At 40.4% G+C, this 20,565-nt stretch overlaps 1 protein-coding gene across 3 annotated transcripts; it reads right to left on the bottom strand.

Moving 5' to 3' along the window:
• Nucleotides 1-11,560: 11,560 nt before the first annotated feature.
• On the bottom strand, nucleotides 11,561-19,949 carry LOC125000740 (CD48 antigen-like). Of its 3 annotated transcripts, XM_047576372.1 has the most exons (6): nucleotides 19,722-19,949; nucleotides 18,883-19,185; nucleotides 15,544-15,834; nucleotides 15,353-15,463; nucleotides 14,940-15,001; nucleotides 11,830-14,185 (listed from the first exon to the last, which is right to left on the bottom strand). In XM_047576372.1, exons 1-6 carry the CDS (start codon nucleotides 19,768-19,770, stop codon nucleotides 14,084-14,086), a joined length of 918 nt encoding a protein of 305 aa, XP_047432328.1. In that variant the 5' UTR covers nucleotides 19,771-19,949; the 3' UTR covers nucleotides 11,830-14,083. The 3 variants fall into 3 exon arrangements, with proteins under 3 accessions (XP_047432345.1, XP_047432328.1, XP_047432336.1); XM_047576389.1 differs by lacking the exon at nucleotides 18,883-19,185 and having other exon boundaries at nucleotides 11,561-14,185; nucleotides 19,722-19,823; XM_047576380.1 differs by lacking the exon at nucleotides 15,353-15,463 and having other exon boundaries at nucleotides 11,832-14,185; nucleotides 19,722-19,942.
• Nucleotides 19,950-20,565: the final 616 nt, after the last annotated feature.

Here is a 20,565-nt window from a genome sequence, read left to right as displayed (position 1 = left end):
GATTGTTTGAAAAGTTTTGGACTGCAAAATCATGTAGAGCTTAGGATCATTGCTGACTTACTCTAACCAAATTCTGCCACCTCATTGATTTGGTGAGCCAGCCTGGAGCACAAACTCCAGCCTGGAGTAACGGATCGCAAAATCTTCCACTCACACTGACAACAAATATTAAAGGTAAGCAGAGCCTTAAATTTATCATGGGTCTGAGTGTGCAGGATTGACCCTGGAAAAGTTTCTTTATAGCTCGTCCTCAAAGAAGATTAATTTGAATATAAAAGCTATAAATGTATATTTTGTCACCAAAACTGGATGTAATTACTTTCTAAAATTCTATATAAGTATTAATGATATTACAGAGCTTTGTTTAACATTGGTCCACAGTAAGAACAACGGTGTCCACAGCTGGTTTCTAGAAAGATCTAGAAACTTTGACACCACTGTTGCTGTTGTGTACACAATTCACCACAATAGCACATAGCAAAAAACGTACAGTCTTTCCGATCTGTGCCGGCACTAGAACCAACTTGTTTCTGGCAATACAACAAAGCAATTTCTATCCTTCAGTGCTGGTATCAAGCTGTCATTAAAGTAAATGATTAAAGGAATTACTGAAAACAAAGTGCACAATCTTATGATACAATAGAAATGGCTGAATTCCAGGGTCAACAAGCAGTTGACGTTTTTCTGAATGAGACCAATCTAATAGCAGATATATAGCAGAAGAAACAGTTAACAGGAGAACCTTGCTCACTCCAATAACATTTTAAGGACACAGCAGTTACTTGTGATGTAGCATCGCAGCTGTCTTATAAAGAGTAGAAATAATTAACAGTAACTGCTGGTAACTGCTGATCCAATATAAATGAAAGATTGTGATCAGCTCCGATAGAAAAACCACTGGAAGAAACAACACGTTTATAACTGAAAGAATGAAATCAATCATTTGCAGGAGCAGTGAGTCTATTTCTGAACACATTACAATGCAAACTTGCAAACTTGGAATGTACAATGAACTTTCATTGCTGCTACTTCCACAGTATTGGTGTATTCACAGTTAGTTGTTAGATGTTACAGTTTACATGAGAATGTCATCGTCCACTGAATGGATTTGAATCTGTATTCACAGCGGTCATTATTACTGTGGTGTGGAATCTGTCCTCTTGTGCAGTCAGTGGAAAAATCATGGCTCAGAGATAAGAGGTTGATGTAATAAGTGTTTTTCTTTGTCAACATTTACTTGACGTCACACGCTAGTTTGTTGGCATGGCTCTAGCAGGTGATCGTCAGGAGCGCAGACAACTAAAGCAATAAATTGGTCCAGGTTGGGTACATGTCGCCGCTTGATGAGGCTGTTTGAATTAAAATTGCACCCTTGGTAGGCAAGAGATGTATGTTATTAAGATATTAGTGGTGTGCTATTGTTTTTGTAAAAGAGCTATGGGTGCGTGGTATTGATTGTTATTCGGAGTGTGTGTGTTTTAAGGAAATGTGATAATCTATTAAATGGCCTACTATAGTAGTTTTTGTGATTTATAAATGTCATGTTGTGTGTTAAGATGCATCGAATGTTAATATTTAAATATTATTGTGTGCTAATTGACTGTTTTGTTTGCTTAAATTTGTTTTAGTTTCACGGTACTGGGTGCTGAACGGATAAAGTCGTACCAGTCGAACTCAACGCTGTGTTTATTGGTGCCAAGGGTTGTAACATTCTCCTCTGGCAATGAGTTGTTCTCCACTAGCAGCTGATTTCCTCCTGAAGAAGATTGTGATACATCTGGGGGAAGAAATAAGAAAGTTTTGAATGAATAAAAAAACTTCAAGTCAAGCTACTTCTCAGGCTGTCTGTGACACTCAGCTTCAAGTCTCATCTGTGACAGAAATGACAAGAAATGACAAGGGTTCAGTTTCTTTTTCTTTTTTTTTTTTATTCTGGTTCCAGTTCCGGTTCACTGCTCCTGCGGTCAACCGGTTGGAGTGCTGAGCGTTTTTCTTTTTGCCTAATTGCACCCCAGGGATAAATTAAGCTTTTTTCTGATTCTGATTGCTTTTACCATTTCAGAGTGGAAATTCAATGACACTTACCACTGACAGGAAGCTGTGGATTGACTGCTGAAGGGTACACACTGAGGTATAGGAACATACAGTGACAAAGTGTTGTCAGCTTTAAAATAAGACATTAATGCATTTACATGAACATAATCACCACGCATGAGAAATATATGCTACATGCAACTGTCATGTTGCACTTTATGAGGTGACATTTTCTCACACTTGCAGTTTTTCTTTTTGGACAGTGTTAACAGGATAGTAAATGTACTTTAGATGTGCACAGTGTCATCAAATCAAAATGTGTCATGTTTTCATATAAAACTGGAAGTTATCACAAAGTTTGACAACAACATCTGACATGTATAACAGAAGAAATATTTCTGGTTCATCATCAAAATGACCAGATCAGTGGCTCATTAGCTTCTAACTTCCTGCTGGAGTCCATGCAGCTCCAGTACTGCTGTCAATAAACAAATACTGAGACTGATTCGGTGTTGAAGTCAGAACAAAGACAAAAGAGAAGAATGTTGACGTAGAATCTGAGATCTTTGGATGTTCCACCAGAGTTGGGTTGTAATGTCTGTTTACAGAGTGCTGCTGTGGAGCTGAAACATCCCAGAGGAGCAGAGATCATCCAGGAGAATGATGAGGCAGCATCGAGCTGCATGAAACTACTTTACCAGAGACGAACTGAGAAGAATCTTTCAGTCAGTATAATCAGACTCCACAAGATTTATTGATGAAGATTTTAGTTCTTAAATGTCAGTCAGACTTTAAAGTTTCTATAAGTAATAAGTCAAGTTTGGAGGCTTTTACTTCTTCTAAGAAATATAATGTTAGTTTATCATGTAACTCAACATGACTCTGCTACAATAGACTAAACCACAAAAAATGGAAACTCACCTCAGAGTCTCCAGTCTACAGAGACTCTTCTTAAGATAATGCAGCTGCTTCACTTCTGAATCTTTCAGGATGTTGTAACTCAGGTCCAGATGTTTGAGATAGGAGGGGTTGGACTTCAGAGCTGAGACCAGAGAATCACAGCTGATCTCTGACAAACTGCATCTCCTCAGTCTATATAGACAATAAAAGATAAATCATGAATAGCCAGATGTGTTCAGGTTTTAAATACAGCTCAACGTTACTGTGTCAGCTTCATTGACTTTAACAACTAACAGTGGACATTTTCTACAGTTTCTGCTGCAAACTCTTTTTCTAGTGTTTCTTCAACATGTTTTCAGAGTGTCTCTGTTCTCCTGCTGCATCAGTTTGTTTTCCAGGTCTGAATCATTGTAAATGCTGGTCTGAAAACTGCTTATCATTTAAACATTTTAAAGCAGTTTACATATCACAGATTAAAACCTGGAAACAAACTAATACATCAGGAGAACAGTGATGAATCCAAAAGTCTGAACATGTGATACGGAAACAGAGTAAAATCATTTTAAAAACATTATCCAAGCTTTCACTGAGTTCTTTCTTTCAAAACATTTTTTCACAGTTTTAGATTATGGCATGATCTTGATCCCATGCAGATTTAGATCGTATGGATGAAAGTTCTGGATGAACTTAAATGAGGTTTAGTTGGTCATTAAACACATCAGATCTACAATAGTAACAGACAGTCAGTGAACTGACCTCAGAGTCTCCAGTCTCCAGTCTGGACTCTCCAGAAAACCACACAGCTGCTTCACTCCTGAATCCTTCAGGTCATTTTCAGTCAGGTCCAGATGTTTCAGATGGGAGGGGTTGGACTTCAGAGCTGAGACCAGAGAATCACAGCTGATCTCTGACAACTTGCAGAAACTCAATCTGAATAAAGAATAAAAGACGGGGATAAAATACTGTGTTTAATGCTGTGTCCTTTTGTCTCAGTGTTCCAATGGACAGAAATGGCGGAGGTGGCATCTAATGTATATATCTATGAGTCTCTTCCATCATGCACAAAAGACCTTTAAATTGAACATTTATAAACTTAAGAACATTTAACACAATTAGTGATTTAAACTGGATATATACTGAAAACCCATAACAGCTACAGTCAGTGAACTGACCTCAGAGTCTCCAGTCTACAGTTTGGACTCTCCAGTACAGCAGAGAGCAGCTTCACTCCTGAATCATTCAGGTCATTATCACTCAGGTCCAGCTCTGTCAGATAGGAAGGGTTGGACTTTAGAGCTGAGGCCACAACTTCACAATCAGCCTCTGAGAGTCCACATCCAGTAAGTCTGTGATTAGAAACATAAACATGTAAAAACTGTATTAAAATGAGTCAGTTTACAGCTCATCTCATCTGGACTCTCTTCAGTCTTATAGCTGCAGACTATTAACAACAATCTCTGTTCTACTTCCATCTTGCAGATGAAGCTATATTTAGGCTTCCATACTGTCCACAGTCTGTCAGAACATTAAGAAAGAGATGAACTCTGTTACAGCTGTAAAGATGAACTCTCCTTGCTCCTTATTACTGTCAGATACAACTGTTCATGTCCATGTGAAGGAAACATCTGCAGAAATGAAACTAGTCACTGGACAATAAAGATTCCTCTGATGTCATATGATCTAGGTTGAGGTTCAGGACTCTTCCTGGTGCAGATGGACAGTGAACAATAAGAGCTGATGTATTTATTGTATTTTTGTCTTATTGTGTCTATTGGTATATGTTATTAACCTGATATTTGTCCAAGTGTTCTGTTGAGTCAGAGACGTTGGTTGCATAACGGCACTCTTGAAAGAGTCCTAATTAAAGTTGGTGTCATTACACTTTGCACATGTGTAGTGATTTGACTGGTGATTCTATACATGCAGCTTTCATGTTCTGGTGACATTGAATGTTGCGGCGATCTGTCCGAGGGGTGTGATTTGCACACATAGTGGGTGCACTGCTCCATGCATGTGGTAGCAGCAGTGACAGCTAATTGACACAACTGATTGAAATCAGCACCTTCCAAACAAAGACAATATAAGTAACACACCAGTCATTGGTCTCCTCACTGGACTCTCATTTAAAATATAAACTCAGGCTAATCTTCTGTTTGAGGTTACAACGGTAACACTTTCTATGAAGGTTGTATTTATAATGCCCTATGAATGCACTCATAATATTTTATAAGGTGTCTATAAAGCATTATAATGGTCATTATTACCATCTATACATATTCACAAGTCGTTATAACCAACTTCATGATGCACTATGACAACTGGTTATGAATGATTATAATTTTAATCTGAATAGTGCATTATAAATATGTCAATATCTGCCTAGTCACTTGTTAGTTTTATGATGCATCATAACTGCTTTGCTTTGCTAAATGTGTATAGTGATGCATAATGAGTTTTGACTTCGCCTATAGTGCTTTATATCTGTAGTTATAAGTATATGTAATAAAGTTATAATAATGTATATATCTCCCTACAGCACACAGTTATAAACATCTATGCAATATCATAAGTGCTATTTGTCAGCGCTAAGTAAAGTGACAAGAATATGACATTATTATTAACAGATATAAGTTACTATGAGTAATTAAAAGGTGCAATGAACTAAGTCCTGAGTCTGGCATCTTTACCCCATATGCACAATGTTAATATCAAAGGTGTTATTTGTCAGCTTTAGGTAAATTAGTGCAAATGAGGTGTTGTGGATATAAGACTATTATAAACAAATATGAGGCACAATGAAATGAGAGCCTGGACAGTAAAGACAAAAGGAATGCATTTAGTTCACTTTATTTTCATTTAAACCACCACACATAATCAGAATGATTATCAATGCTCTGAGCACATTACACAAACACATGAAACACGTGAAACAGGCCACAAAAGTGGCACGGCGTGGTCCTAGAGATGTGGCTCTTAAAAGTGCCTTTGGGTTGGTGAGGTAATTCAGGGTTAGAGGTCAGGAGATGGTTTGACAGCAACTACTCTCCAGGACACGTATGTTGTCTCTCTGTCCAGCTAGTGTTTTGTGAGCTAATGCCTTACTTTGCTTACATGAAGCACATGGTTTACGTATTAAAGCAATGGTTTCGAATGGTTTCAATCATTAAACGCAAGAATTTGAAAACGGTCTAATTTGTGAATTAAAACTAGCCGTGTCTGGTAACTTTCGTGTAGCTAGCTTAAGCCATCTACGGGTAATCTGCGCTGTCTGCATGATATGCGGTAACATAATGTCTCATTAGGCTGCTTTAAACAAAAAAACGTGATCTGCTTATGTGTTTTCAATCAAAACTTTCTGCATAAAAACAAACCCAGCTAGAGCACTAAAGATTTGCCTCTGTTCTTCTTGTAGTTGCTGTCAAACCATTTCCTGACCTCTGACCCTGAATCACCTCACCAACCCAAAGACACTTTTAAGATCCACATCTCTAGGACCACGCCGTGCCACTTTTGTGGCCTGTTTCACGTGTTTCATGTGTTTGTGTAATGTGCTCAGAGCATTGATAATCATTCTGATTATGTGTGGTGGTTTAAATGAAAAAAAGTGAACTAAATGCATTCCTTTTGTCTTTACTGTCCAGGCTCTCATTTCATTGTGCCTCATATTTGTTTATAATAGTCTTATATCCACAACACCTCATTTGCACTAATTTACCTAAAGCTGACAAATAACACCTTTGATATTAACATTGTGCATATGGGGTAAAGATGCCAGACTCAGGACTTAGTTCATTGCACCTTTTAATTACTCATAGTAACTTATATCTGTTAATAATAGTGTCGTATTCTTGTCACTTTACTTAGCGCTGACAAATAGCACTTATGATATTGCATAGATGTTTATAACAGTGTGCTGTAGGGAGATGTATACATTATTATAACTTTATTACATAAATTATAACTACAGATATAAAGCACTATAGGCGAAGTCAAAACTCATTATGCATCACTAACACATTTAGCAAAGCAAAGTAGTTATGATGCATCATAACATTAACAAGCGACTAGGCAGATATTGACATATTTATAATGCACTATTCAGAATAAAATTATAATCATTCATAACCAGTTGTCATAGTGCATCATGAAGTTGGTTATAACGACTTGTGAATATGTATAGATGGTAATAATGACCATTATAATGCTTTATAGACACCTTATAAAATATTATGAGTGCATTCATAGGGCATTATAAATACAACCTTCATAGAAAGTGTTACCGTTACAACTTTATGTCATGCAACTTGTGCTTAGTTTAAATGTGAAATAAAGCAGTGGTCAGACTGAGTTCACTGATGTTTAAAAAAGCACATAATGAATACATTTTTGAGTTGAATTTCTTTGAGTTAAATTGATAGTTAGTATAATGATATGGCAAATTTTACTTTGAAATGCAAATTTAAACTATTTAATTTGCGTATAATATACAGAATGTTTCTATTTAAAAATCATTAAAATTTACAGTAAAATGTTGGATAAAATACTTTATTTCATGCAAGTTAAAAATGAGTAGTTAAAATTGTAATGGAAAATACTGGATTTTATTTACATTGATTTAATTCTTTTCACCTTCCTTATTTCATTCCTGATTACCAAACTAAATGAACTGAATGAGGGAAATCCTGACTCGAGTCAAGTCCTTCCTTTGTCAAGCAAAGCCATGGCGTTGTACAGACACTTGACATTGAAATTACATGTATGATTCCTTCCCTGTTCATTTAAATAGGGGCCTGGTATTGTGAGCAAGAAATCACTGCAGCGCGACCAAGATGACTGTCGAGTGGCAAGTGACCTGTAAGGACTTTACCGAGATACCCTTAAATACTCTCTCCATTTAGATTCAGATCAAAGCCGACAATTACTGTTTATTTCAGGATTAATAAAGTGTCTATCTTTATCTCTCTCTCTTATCTGGACTCACTGAGCCTTTCTGCAGTTCCTCACAGCTGGGATCAGTCTCCATCGTCCCTCCTCTGATGTGTTGTACATCTCCAGGTCCAACTCATCCAGAACTTCCTCTGGCATCTGCAGCATGTAGGCCAGAGCTGAACAGTGGATCACAGAGAGTTTCTTCTCTGATCTGTTCTCTGACTTCAGGAACTCCTGGATCTCCTGATGAACTGAGTGGTCGTTCATCTCCATCAGACAGTGGAAGATGTTGATGCTTCTGTCAGGAGAGGTTTTGCCAGTGTTCATCTCCTTCAGGTTGTTGGACTGTTCTCTGTCTGACCCAGCAGACCTCCTAAGAGTCTCTGGTTGGACTCCAGAGAGAGGCCATGAAGGAAGCGATTTTCACTCTGCCGGGATTTAATCATGACTGCACACAAGAAGTTATCCAGAGAAAGGCTGTCATCATCATCATCATCATCATCATCATCATCATCATCATCATCATAATCATCATCATCATCATAATCATAATCTTATTCATAATGATAATCCGATATCATCATAATTTTAATTTTGATCATCCAAGCCTTTCCCCAGGAAGTCGTCCAGTACCTCTTTCTTCCTGTTGATGTAACAGTGCATCATGTAGACTGCAGCCAGAAACTCCTGAACACTCAGATGAACAAAGCAGTAGACTGATTTCTGGAAGATCACACTCTCTCTTCTGAAGATCTCTGTAAAACTCCTGAGTACACTGAGGCCTCTGTCACTTCCAGACCACAGCGCTCCAGGTCTTCTTGGTAGACCTCCCCAGCTTCAGAAGAACTTCCCTGTCAGCCTCGTTCAGCTCCTGTGGACTCGTCTCATGTCCCTCATGGTACTTGTTCTTCTCCCTCTTTGTCTGAACCATCACAAAGTGTGAGTACATGTCAGTCAGGGTCTTGGGCAGCTCTCCTCTCTGCTCTGTAGTCAATATGTGCTCCAGAACTGCAGCAGTGATCCAGCAGAAGACTGGGACTGCACACAGGATGTGGAGGCTCCTGGAGGTGATGATTCTGCTGGACAGCTCTTCATCACTGAACCTCCTCCTGAAGTACTCCTCCTTCTGGGCGTCAGTGAAGCCTCGTACTTCTGTTACCCTGTCGACACATATAGGAGGGATCTGACTGGCTGCTGCAGGTCTGGAAGTGATCCAGACCAGAGCAGAGGGAAGCAGGTTCCCCTTGATGAGGTTTGTCAGCAGCACGTTGACTGATGCCTTCTGTGTGATATCAGACATAACCTCACTGTTGTTGAAGTCCAGTGAAAGTCTGCTTTCATCCAGGCCGTCAAAGATGAACAAAAGTTTCCAGACAGTCAGCTGCTCTGCTGTGACCTTCTGTAACGTTGGATGGAAAACATGGAGCAGCCTGAGAAGACTGTACTGCTCATCGTTGATCAAGTTCAGCTCCCTGAACGAAAGCACAATCACCACACTGACATCTTGGTTTTCCAAACCCTCTGCCCAGTCCAATAAAAGCTAATTTACTAGAGTAGAACCAAGTCAATGAAACTTCAATGAGAGTTCATTTGGAAAGATATTTATAATGGTTTTAAATCGCCATGATGTTTAACACAGTATGTCTGGATTAAAACAACCAGTTTCCAGTAAAGAGTCCACCAGGTACAGTCTTACTTGTTCTGGATCTTTGTCCACACTCGGGACAGGAGGAGTCTCCTGGAGGAGTCTGAAAACGACTGGTCCCAGTATGAGGCGATGCACTGTCTACAGAGCCAGTGTCTACAGCTGGTAGAGACTGGATACTTCAGGACCCATTTGGTAAAACTGCTCAGAAGCCCAGGCTCTCACAGAGGACAGAAAAGAGTCTCTACTTTTTTATATCCACTTTCTTTGATTTCGGTTCTCCTGCGTTCATCAACACACATTCTCAAATGGAGGTTCCCCAGTGTTGTGCCATCAGTCCTTCTTAGTCATAAAATCTGGACTAAAATCTTATTAACCTGCACAAAACATCAGCATCTCGACTATAAAACTGTTAGAAGAGGATTTTGCTTCTTTCTAAATTCTTTCGTCAGGTCAATAGAAACTGTCTCTTACTTTGTGTCTGAAGGTCCAGGTTCTTCACTGAAGTCTGGAGGAATATGATCTTTAGACCAATCATTCTTCATAGACTCAAAGCCACTGGATACCGAAAACTCTGCTCTCTGTCTGTGGTACTGGCCTCTGGAGAAAAGACTGTATTTTTAGTGTCATCAGTCACTGATCAACTCTGAGATAAAAAACCTTTAAGCAGATGTAAATACACAAACTGCTGTTGCAAAAGCAATTCAAAGTATTTTCAAAATGAGTGAAATAAACAAGTCAGTAGCAGTTCTCTTACTTTGCGTCTGATTGTCCTGGTTCTTCACTGAAGTCTGGATTTATTTATCTGGACTTGTTGCTCTTAGACGGACATGTGTCCTCCTCTTCTTCCATCTTCTGGACTTCCATCAGGCAAAAACATTCAGTGAGTTTACATGAACTTCAGTTACAGTCAGATGATTTCCTGACATTTAACCAGAAACCTGGTGACCATAATACAAGGAGAGAATCAGAGAAACACGATTTCAGTTATTGAGACTTTTATGACATTTTTAAAACCGTACTGTTAAAGTCTATGTTTTCATGTTTACAAAATGACTGAAAGATTGGAAATTAAATTCACCTTACTTCAGCCTCCAGTTTCTCTTCTTCTGCTATGTGACTTAAAATAAAGTCTGGACAAATTCGTTGACACTCCCACCCATTAAAATCATGTCAATAAAATGTTCTCCAGATTATAAAAAACAAGACACTCCTTCATGTTTGACTGGATCTGCCGTCAGTCTGAGAGATAAACCAGTAACACTGACTGTGACTTCAGGACACATGAATCTGGACAACTTTCAAGTGACACGCACAGAAACAGCAAGAAAACACCACAAATTCTTCAATGTCTTTGTCTCATCAGAATGTAAACCTAAACTTTTTTTGAGGTTGTTGTCCACGAACCAGAGGGTTAACAGTTCGATCTCCAAATGCGCAACATGCTGAAGTGTCCTTGAGCAAGACACTGGTCAGTGTGTGTGTGAACAGGTAGATGTGTTTGTGACTGTAAAGCGCTTTGAGTACCAATAGGTAGAAATGCACTAAATAAAAATGTTAAATAAAGAAAAAGTTCAGAAAGGAAAAACTGACTCTGATACATTGACAATAATATGAGAATAATATTGTGTTAACACTCACCCTTCCTCCTTCTTCAACCTTACTCTGTTGTGTCAAAATGACATCTTGCTGTTCTCATGAAACTTGATCAACTGCTCAGGTGAGCTCCTCCTCTCCCCATTTACAGGAAATAAGTTAATCTGTAGATCAGACTGTACAAATTGTGTTTATGAACGCCACACTATGAAGATATTTTCACTTTATCTTTACATTAAAACCATGTCCCTTAACATTCCGGCTTTTTTTCAGAAAAACGCCTATTTAGGACATACCCAAAGTAAATTGTATGCTGTTCATGAACAGTTTAGAGCTCATGCATGATTTTGGTCTCTTTTGAAACCTAAGACTCTGAAGTTTATATCACAAAAGTCAGAAACCCTCTAATTTTTTTTTTTTTTGCATTGCTTCTCATTTGAAATGATCCTCTTAAGTTTTTTCTCTTTGAGCTTCCTCCGAGCCCCCCTGAACACTACTCAGCCGGGGCGTGCCATATACCGTTGTTTAGAGCAGTTTATTGGCTACACGAAACACACATCATCGGCATCAAGTTCTCTGCAATTGGCTCAGTCTGTGGCTGAAAGAATGGGGAAGGGACTTCTTTCCGACAATGACTGTCATTGGCTTCTGAAGGCTGGTGTCGGCACATACTTGCTCCTTATTCTTTCGAAGACGTATCGATCAAAAGGTCAGAGTTCAGCGGCGATTTAATCATTAAAAATCCCTGAGCTTCTTGGTGGCCTGTGTACTGTGGTGAAAAAAAGACACGATCACACTGCATTTTTTCAGCACTTTCACTACTTCTGGGACAGTTTTTAAACTGTTCTTTACAATCAAATTCAGTGTATGTGCAAATCATGGATGGTGCCTCCATCCAGTCTTGTGCACTACAGCAACTATGTTTGCGCCATTGTCTGTCACTACTGCAGCAACCTTGTCAGTTATGCTCCATTCTTCTGTGATGCGTTTAAGTGCTAACCTTATCTCATTACAACTACAACAGCAACAGTGCTTAGCGGTGCTTAAAGCTCTGCATTTTCTCTCTCTGTACCTGTACCAACTCTTCACAGTTTTGCCACAGATGTCACATGCTGCATCCTGCTGCAGAGACGAGTGAGCAGCAGCGCAGCATGCCACTGCGCTTATATTAGGCACTTACACTTAATAATGCAAATAATGCTCTACAACAGTCATAGCCTATTATGAGTCCAACTTCACAATCTAACAACTCTGGTATTTCCTGTGCTATAGCATTCAGGTGTTTATGTATGTAGGTATGTGTGAGTGCTCAAGTGGGATGAAATCTGTGGTATATGTAGGTGGCAAGTTAATAAAGCTATGTGAGGAAAACCCTCTAAGACTACTAACCTTGTCACTCTGAAAGATGGAATCTTTTCCCATCATAGTGGTAAGCTTAACTTGACTGGCTCTAAACCTGCACCCATCTTCTCACATACCTCTGCTACTTTGCTACTGTGGTGCTACTTTGAGTATCTAACAAAGCATATATTAATGTCTCTGTTTCAGGGGTTGTGACTGATGAGAGCCACACAGGTACTATCATGGATGTACTCCCACCATCACCTTTGTCTACAGAGCAAGAAAGTGAAGATGAATGTGGTGTTTTGTATTGTTTTTACATATGCTGCAGGTTGCTTTGTATCTGCAGTCCTTTGAGTTGTGTCCTTTATTAAGACAGCCAAACCATGGGTTTTTGTCCAGTATGAATCTTTTCTTTTCTTTTCTTTTCTTTTCTTTTCTTTTCTTTTCTTTTCTTTTCTTTTCTTTTCTTTTCTTTTCTTTTCTTTTAACAGGAAGTAAACTTGGTGATTGGTTTAAAAATGGTGACTTAATAACTTTGATAAGGAATGACTTCACAGCACAGAGACTAAAATATAAGCGAATCTTGTACAAAGTGTTGTATGTTGATGCGTTGATATAAAGAAGTGATCACCGCTGACAAGTCTTCTCTTACATTTAAAAAATGTTTATTGCATGAAACAATAATGTCAAAAACTCTTGAAGGAGCTTCAGGTGCCGACTGCAGAATCTCCTCTCGTTCAGCTCCAACACTCTCCTCACATCTAATATTTAACAGCTTGTACTACCCAACAAACCCTAACACCTTCAGACAATGAACATATGAGATGAACTTTGGAGGAGGACAATATACTTCAAAAGCAACACCATTTAATTAAACTTTTACAGAGATCTGAGGAGTCTGTGGAGTTCATTAAAAAAAAGTATATATTGACTATGCTGATTATTTTATAATCTGAAGGCTGACTACTTCAGAATTTACTAAATTTCTGCATAAAAATGTCTCGAAACATCAATGGTCTTGAAAGTGGACAAAGAGAATCCAATCAAACACATGAAACAGAATAGAATTATTATACTCGTGTGTTTGTTTCCTCAAGAAAATGAGCCAATATTACATATCAGAGAGGTGAACTTCTAGGATTAAATTTAGAGTCCATGTGATGAAACTCAGTTCCTGGTTTGGTTGTAATAAATCAGGGATTTGTCTCAGTCTGATCTTCACAACACATGTTTGTGTGTACAATGGCAACTGCAGATATTAGCATCTATGAGTTCACTGTGGACTCACTACAGGCTAAAGCCTTTCACAGTGTATGAAAATCCTGCATTTTCCTGGGTCGTCATGGATCTCGGAAATCCCACTGATCTAGGAATAATGATGTGAACTGCGCATGTGTTTATATACACAGCTTGTCTAGTGACATGGCAGACCTTTCTGTTCCCGTCTGCTCTGAGTTTGTATACTTTGCAAAAGGGACAAAATTGCAATACATGAAACAGCAACTCTAACATTCGACTCGCTGACATCCATGCTGTCCATTGTTTATGTCACACTGTGCTGGCGCAACTAAATGTGTAATGATGACGTTGTCAACACTTGGTTTCAATCTAATCAGCTCAGATTAATGGACTCACTCAGTTGCTCATTAGAGGTTCCTGAAGGAGGCTTGGGTTCATATAATAGACTGTTGTCAGATAACAGCAACTGGTCCAAGATGAACCTGAGAAATTCTCCCCCTGCAGAGAAAGAAAAACAAAACACAGGAAGTAAGAGACGATCCAATGCTCCTCAAACTCCTACATTCACTCATTCATTCTCCATCTGTTTATCTGAGGTCTGGTCTCGGTGGCTACAGACCAAGTAAAAAACTCCAGACGTCTTTCATCCCAACAAAACCTTCCAGTTGTTCCTGGTGGATCCGAGGCGTTCCCAGGCCAGAGATATATAATCCCTCCACTGAGTTCTGGGTCTGATCCGGGGTCTCCTCTTGACTGACCTGCCTGGTAAACCAACAAAGGGAAGCAGCCATGGAGGCATCCAAACAAGAAGCCTGAACCACCTCAGCTGGACCCTTTCAATGTGAAGGAGCAGTGGTTCTACTCTGAGCTCCCTCTGAAAGTCCAAGCTCCTCACCCTGTCTCTAAGGCTGAGCCCAGTCACCCTTCAGAGGAGCCTCATTTCAGCTGCTTGTAACCTTGATGTCATTCTATCAGTCACTACCCACAGGTCATGATCAAAGGTGACGACTGGAAATTCTTCAAAAAATGATCAAATTCCCACAGACTCAGATTTGAGTGGTTCTTGTTTATAAAGTAGATGTGCAGTCAACTATCAGCAGGTTATTGTGACACTGAACAAACCATCAAACTGATGATTCTCATGTATGCTCTAAGTTAAAAGGAATGTTTTCTCCTAAATGACTGAGTGTAAACACATGTGAATCATGTCAGTATGTTCAGACTGGACTGATTATCCAGAGGAGGCACTGACCTGACTGCGTCTGCATACGTTGACGTCGGTATACTGTACGTATGTCTTCATGTCCGCCCAATCTGTGAAGATACAGAGATAAAGTCAGACAAGTACAACTTTATTTATGAAGCAGTTTCTGTAGGTTCAGTATCAGGATTACTCAGAGTTTGACAGTTACAATAAAGACAATAAAACATTTAGAAGAATGAGACTCTATGAGGCAAGAACGTCGTAATAAAAGGTGAACATGTATGATGGGTTTAACAAAGATCATAAATGTGACAAGATTTAGAAATTCAGAGAATAAATGTAGTCTGGACACCAGAGTTATAACTGCATTATCTTACTGTGAAATGTTATTAAAACGTGATCAAACATATTCATTTAAAATCTAATCAGTGGCATTAAATAGAAACAGAGCTGAAACCTGCCTTGTGTTTGACTCATTGTCTTCTTTGGGTTAAGATACTTGCATTTGATGAACCAGGCAGCCAGTCCAACAACACCAGCAACGACAACACAGATTATAATGAGAATCACATCTGTTGATAAAGAAATAAAATATGTCACAACCACAACAACCATTAAAAGATGAGATTTCATTTGTTAGAATGACTCTTACGATGTCTTTGGTCTGGGTTGTCTGATCCTTGGCTCTTCTTTCCTCCACAGAACATGGTCACATCGACTGGAAGAGTCTTCTTCTCTGCAGGGTTGGAAGCCACACATCTGAATGAAGAGCTGAAGTCCTGCTCGTGTACAGAGAGAAGCAGAGAGACAGCAGAGCTGCTCTGGTTCATGATCTCCTCGTCTTTGTACCAGGACAGTGTGGTCTCTTCAGCCACAGAACACAGCAGGGAGCAGCTCTCAGAGCTCAAATTTAGTTTTTCCACTGCAGGAGATGGGACAGGGTCTGCAGAGGAAAGAGACATGAAGACTACTGACTTTACAAACTACACTTCACTCACTGCCTTTACTCAGGTTCATCAGGGAAAGTCAAGAGGAAACATTTTCACATTGATGTTTGTTGTCTGGAGGTTCTCAGTCATCCAGGTCATGGTGTGGGTGAGTGTTGATGGGTAAGTGGCACAAAGGGGGAAACGGTAGGAGGGCAGTTTGAAATGTATCACCATACACGATCAGGAATATCGGCCTGGACACCGCTTCAAGGCCAAGATGTTCAGGCAAGGAAGGAAGAAAGCTGGAGGTGATGCAGTCATGCACCACGGTGCCCAGTCACACCTCTGCTGTGGGTTCTGCTTCCCTCCCCATCAACACCCCACCTCCCCCTCCCCTGCCTCCAACCATCAGCAGTCTCAGCGAACAGTCCCCCCTCACCCCACCAGCCCATCCCCTTGGATATCACCACAGTCCCCCCATCATCCACCACCCATGGCCTCACCCTCACCTCCTGCCAGGTACAGAGAGAGTTTTCCATCAACCCCAGGCTCCTCAGGGTGTGTGCTGGGCAGCTGGCGGGAATCTTTCAGCACCTCTTTAACCTCTCCCTGAGGTTGATGAAGGTACCCGACCTCTGGAAGACATCCTGCATCGTTCCAGTACCAAAGAAGGGACGTCCCAGTGCTCCCAATGACTACAGGCCAGTGGCATTAACATCCCACGTCATGAAGTCATTTGAGAGATTGGTTCTCCTACACCTGAGGGATCTGCTGTCTGTTTTCCTGGACCCTCTGCAGTTTTCTTACCGGCAGCACATGGGTGATGAGGATGCCATCATCTTTCTCACTCATAAGGCCCTGTATCATCTGGAGAGTGCTGGAAGCACTGTGAGAGTCACTTTGTTTGACTTCTCCAGTGCCTTCAACAGCATCCAACCCATCCTCCTGAGAGACAAGCTACTGGACATGCATCTTCACCCTGACATGGCTGCCTGGATTTTGGACGACCTCACAGGACGACCGTAGTATGTCAGGGTGGATGGATGCACATCAGAGGTCCTGACGAGCAACACAGGGGTGCCCCAAGGAACAGTACTGGCACCATTCTTCTTCACCCTCTACACCTCCGATTTCTACAACTCCGGCACCAGCCACCTCCAAAAGTTTTCTGATGACTCTTCCATAGTTGGATGTATCACCAATGTCGATGAGGAGGAGGACAGAGGACTAATCGAGAGCTTTGTTGAGTGGAGTGCCTGGAACCACCTACAACTCAACATCAGCAAGACTAAGGAGGTGGTGGTGGACTACAGGAGGAACCGGAGGAGTCCTGTCCCAGTCACCATCCAGGGTGAGGAGGTGGAGATTGTGGACACGTACAAGTTCCTTGGGGTCCACATCAACAATAAACTGGACTGGTCTCATAATAGTGACGCCCTCTACAGTAAATGACAAAGCAGGATGTTGTTCCTGAGGAGACTGAGGTCATTTGGCGTCTGTACTAGACTCCTCAAGACCTTCTAGAGAAGCAAAGCGTATATGAGGCTAACGAGCCACCGTTAACTTAGCATGCTTATCATACAGCTGCTAATTCAATGTAACATCACCGTTTTCCACAGATAAACATTAACAAGCGAACCGATGCATTTTAACAGACACAAACACTCACCTCTTTCACAGACGCACACTCTTTAAAGCACCGGTTCCGCGAATGAACGTAGACGAACGAACTGTGTATATCAGAGTTTGTGATTGCTGCGGGTGCACAACACTGTGGGAACATGACCGCACGCTGACACGTGACCACGCGGCCGCGCGTTATATTCAACATGCTGCGGACGCGTGATCACGTGATCACAGTGCCCCAACGGGATGTGGTGCAGAACACATACAGAAAATAACACAGCCTTTTGTACACATGGTTTATCCAGAACAAGCAGAAAACAAGACAAACTGGACTTGGAGAGTTTCTTGAAAATGTTTCATCCACGTCTTCAGGTCTTAGTCTGGTGGGAGTTTGGGTTTAAATATGAAGAGAAACTTATTTGACCTGTAGTTGGAGGAGACTGTTTTGATCTGGTCTTTCTCCAAAGGTCTTTTTAGAGCCACTTTGGGAACATAGTGAGCAGCAGACTGGCTGATAATCCAGCATGAATTTATGTCAAACAAACGACCCACGAGCCAAACGTGGCCCTCCAGAGGATCTGATCTGGCCCACAGCAGAAATTTACAAAATGTGTAAAATTTACATAGTAACAACTGTTATCTCTAATTTATCCACCGTTTCATTCAGAGAAATGAACAGAACACATCACTGAGACTCAGGACTAAACACCAGACAGACATGAGCCAAGACTACTACACTTATTTCTTAAGAATTTCATTTTTATAGTGCAGCTTATTAAATACAAACATTCTCTGTATTTACTTGTTCTTTTTTGTGCTTAAGTTAATCAATGTAAGTTACAGGTTAGAGAAACAAAGTGTGGATCTCCAGTGGAGAGTGGTGCATGGGGCACATATAGTTCATAAAACAGGACGTCAAACTGAAGAGACTCCTGGTTCAGTTGTCCCAGAGTGGCTCCTCTCTTCTCTTTACAGTGGTTCATTGGTTCAGGACATGTTTTAGAGGAAAGATTTTTAATTTATGGTCCAGGATATGAAACATCTTCTAGAAACTCTACAAGTCCAGTTGCTCTTGTTTTCATCTGTTTTTCATTAGTGACGCTTGTTGTTGGTCTTAATGTGATCACTGACATTAAAGTCTCAAAGATTTTCATTTGAATAAAAGTCTGTGAATCATTAAAGCATTAAACACACAGATTAAAAAACAATAGACAGACAGATCTCTGCAGCAGTCATTATTGAGAACACAGTAGAACGTGACCTTTACAATCAACCAGAACCAGAAACTACAGGTGTCACCAAACCAACCAGGACTGAAGTGTTGACTCTAAGTGGAGGATTCCCAGATCAAGCAGCAGCATATGAACTGGATATGGATGTTATTAGAACAATGACAGCACTAAGACACACAAAGTGGAAGAAGAAATGGAACTTACCAAACACTGAGAGTTTATAAGATGTAGATAAAACTCTTCCTTTTTTAGAGTTAACATAATAAACTCCTGAGTCGTTCTTCTTCAGACGTGTGAGTGTAAAGAGTCCAGTGGTTTGGTCCCAGTGAAGTCTGTTCATGTAAATCTCATCTTCTATCTCATATTTCCTTTCTCTCACTGAAGCAATAGGCTTTCCTCCATATGACAGAAATCCTCTCTCCACCACAGGGTCAGGTATTGTGATGTTTCCTCCCACAGTTCCTGTCAGGTTCTTCTTCACCTCCTCAGTTTCAGACAATCTAATCACTGTAAAACATAAAGAGACACGACAGTAAACATCAAGTCTCAGCCTCTGATCAACATGAACAGGAAGTCTGCTGCAGCGTTGTCAGGTTCTGTCTTTAGCTACGTCATCGTTAGGTCTGACCAGTCTGAGCTACTTTCAGCCTCTTCCTGAATCTATTTATTTCACCATGATGTACGATGTCTGCAGCAACAAGCACAGCTCCAGGTTCTAATAATCAGTCTAGTGTCTTGTTGCTTCTTGTTACTCCGTCTTTAATATTAAACAACTGATGAGACTAAAGAGATAAGTTCTCTCATTTTATTCAGTGATCATCTGATGAGACTTAACAGACACTGGCTTCATGTTTCATTCACATGTAGAGGAAGAAATGTGAAGAAGAGAAAAGTTGATCATTGATCTCAAATCCCCAGTAAAGAGAAGCAGCAGAATGATCTGTGATGATATTTATTCTAAAGCCAGAGAAGCTCCTCATGTTTCTACTCTGTTTTCTTCCATCAGCTCAGGGAAAAGTCTCAGATCCTCCGTGAAGACTTACCTAAGAAGAGGAAGATGATGGTCCTCCGTGGCTCCATCACTGGAGACATAAAGCACCATTAAATGGAGACAGACATGGTGAAGTGAAGCTGATCCGTGGAGACAGTAGAGGACCGACTCTGGTCTCAGGTTTAGAGACAGGACTGAACCATTAGATCATTGTGGGCGGGGGGGTTTACTTCAGCTGCAGGAAGGAGTTATTTTCTTATTTCTCTCCATCAGAATGTTGCTGATACCACAAAGACTTGATCAACAGATATTTACTGTACATACGTGCTGCTTAGAAGTTTATGGATCCTTCAGAAAATATTAGACTTTAATGTATTTAATTATTCAAGAAAAGTAATGATTTGCTCATATCTGTGAGGTGTAAAACTATGTGAGCTCCTTGTAACTAAATGTTTGTGGTAACAGCTGATCAGTGTCTTGTTCTTCTTTAACCGTTCTACTGGAGAACCACTGGTGTTCTTGGGCTCCTTGTCTTCCTCCATGACCCAGTTTCTCTTCACATGCAGCTCATGGACTCGTGTCCTGACATTTTCTTTTAGAGTTCACTGGTAGAATTCACAGTTCATTGGTCCATCAATGATGAGCAGATGCAGCAGAACAGGCCCAAACCAGGACATTAGCGCCCCCATGTTTCATGGAGGGATGAGGTTCTGATGCTGGAATGCAGTGTTGGTTCATCTCCAAACATGACGATGCCCAAACATTTAAACCAAACTATTCTACTCTGGTCTCATCTGTCAAAACAGTGGCACAAGTAGGAAGGAGTGGGAGTAACTGAATCAGCTGAGAGCTAACAACAGCTTGGCTGGAGAATAGTGACTGTGCACAGAGAGAAA

The sequence above is a fragment of the Mugil cephalus genome, chromosome 2, assembly GCF_022458985.1.
Source record: "Mugil cephalus isolate CIBA_MC_2020 chromosome 2, CIBA_Mcephalus_1.1, whole genome shotgun sequence".
NCBI classification, from domain to species: domain Eukaryota; kingdom Metazoa; phylum Chordata; class Actinopteri; order Mugiliformes; family Mugilidae; genus Mugil; species Mugil cephalus.
The sequence above is the reverse complement of the archived record's forward strand: the minus strand, read 5'-3'. Positions and strand labels throughout refer to the sequence as shown.

Bases quoted from the DNA above. Each gene is read 5' to 3' on its own strand.
- LOC125000740 (XM_047576372.1), bottom strand. From the start codon at position 19,770: ATGTCTCCAGTGATGGAGCCACGGAGGACCATCATCTTCCTCTTCTTA. The intron at 15,835-18,882 runs GTAAGTTCCATT...TTTCCTCTGCAG, and splicing joins TTATAAACTCTCAGTGTTTG to ACCCTGTCCCATCTCCTGCA. The intron at 15,002-15,352 runs GCAGGTTTCAGC...GTATCTTCACAG, and splicing joins GACAATGAGTCAAACACAAG to ATTGGGCGGACATGAAGACA.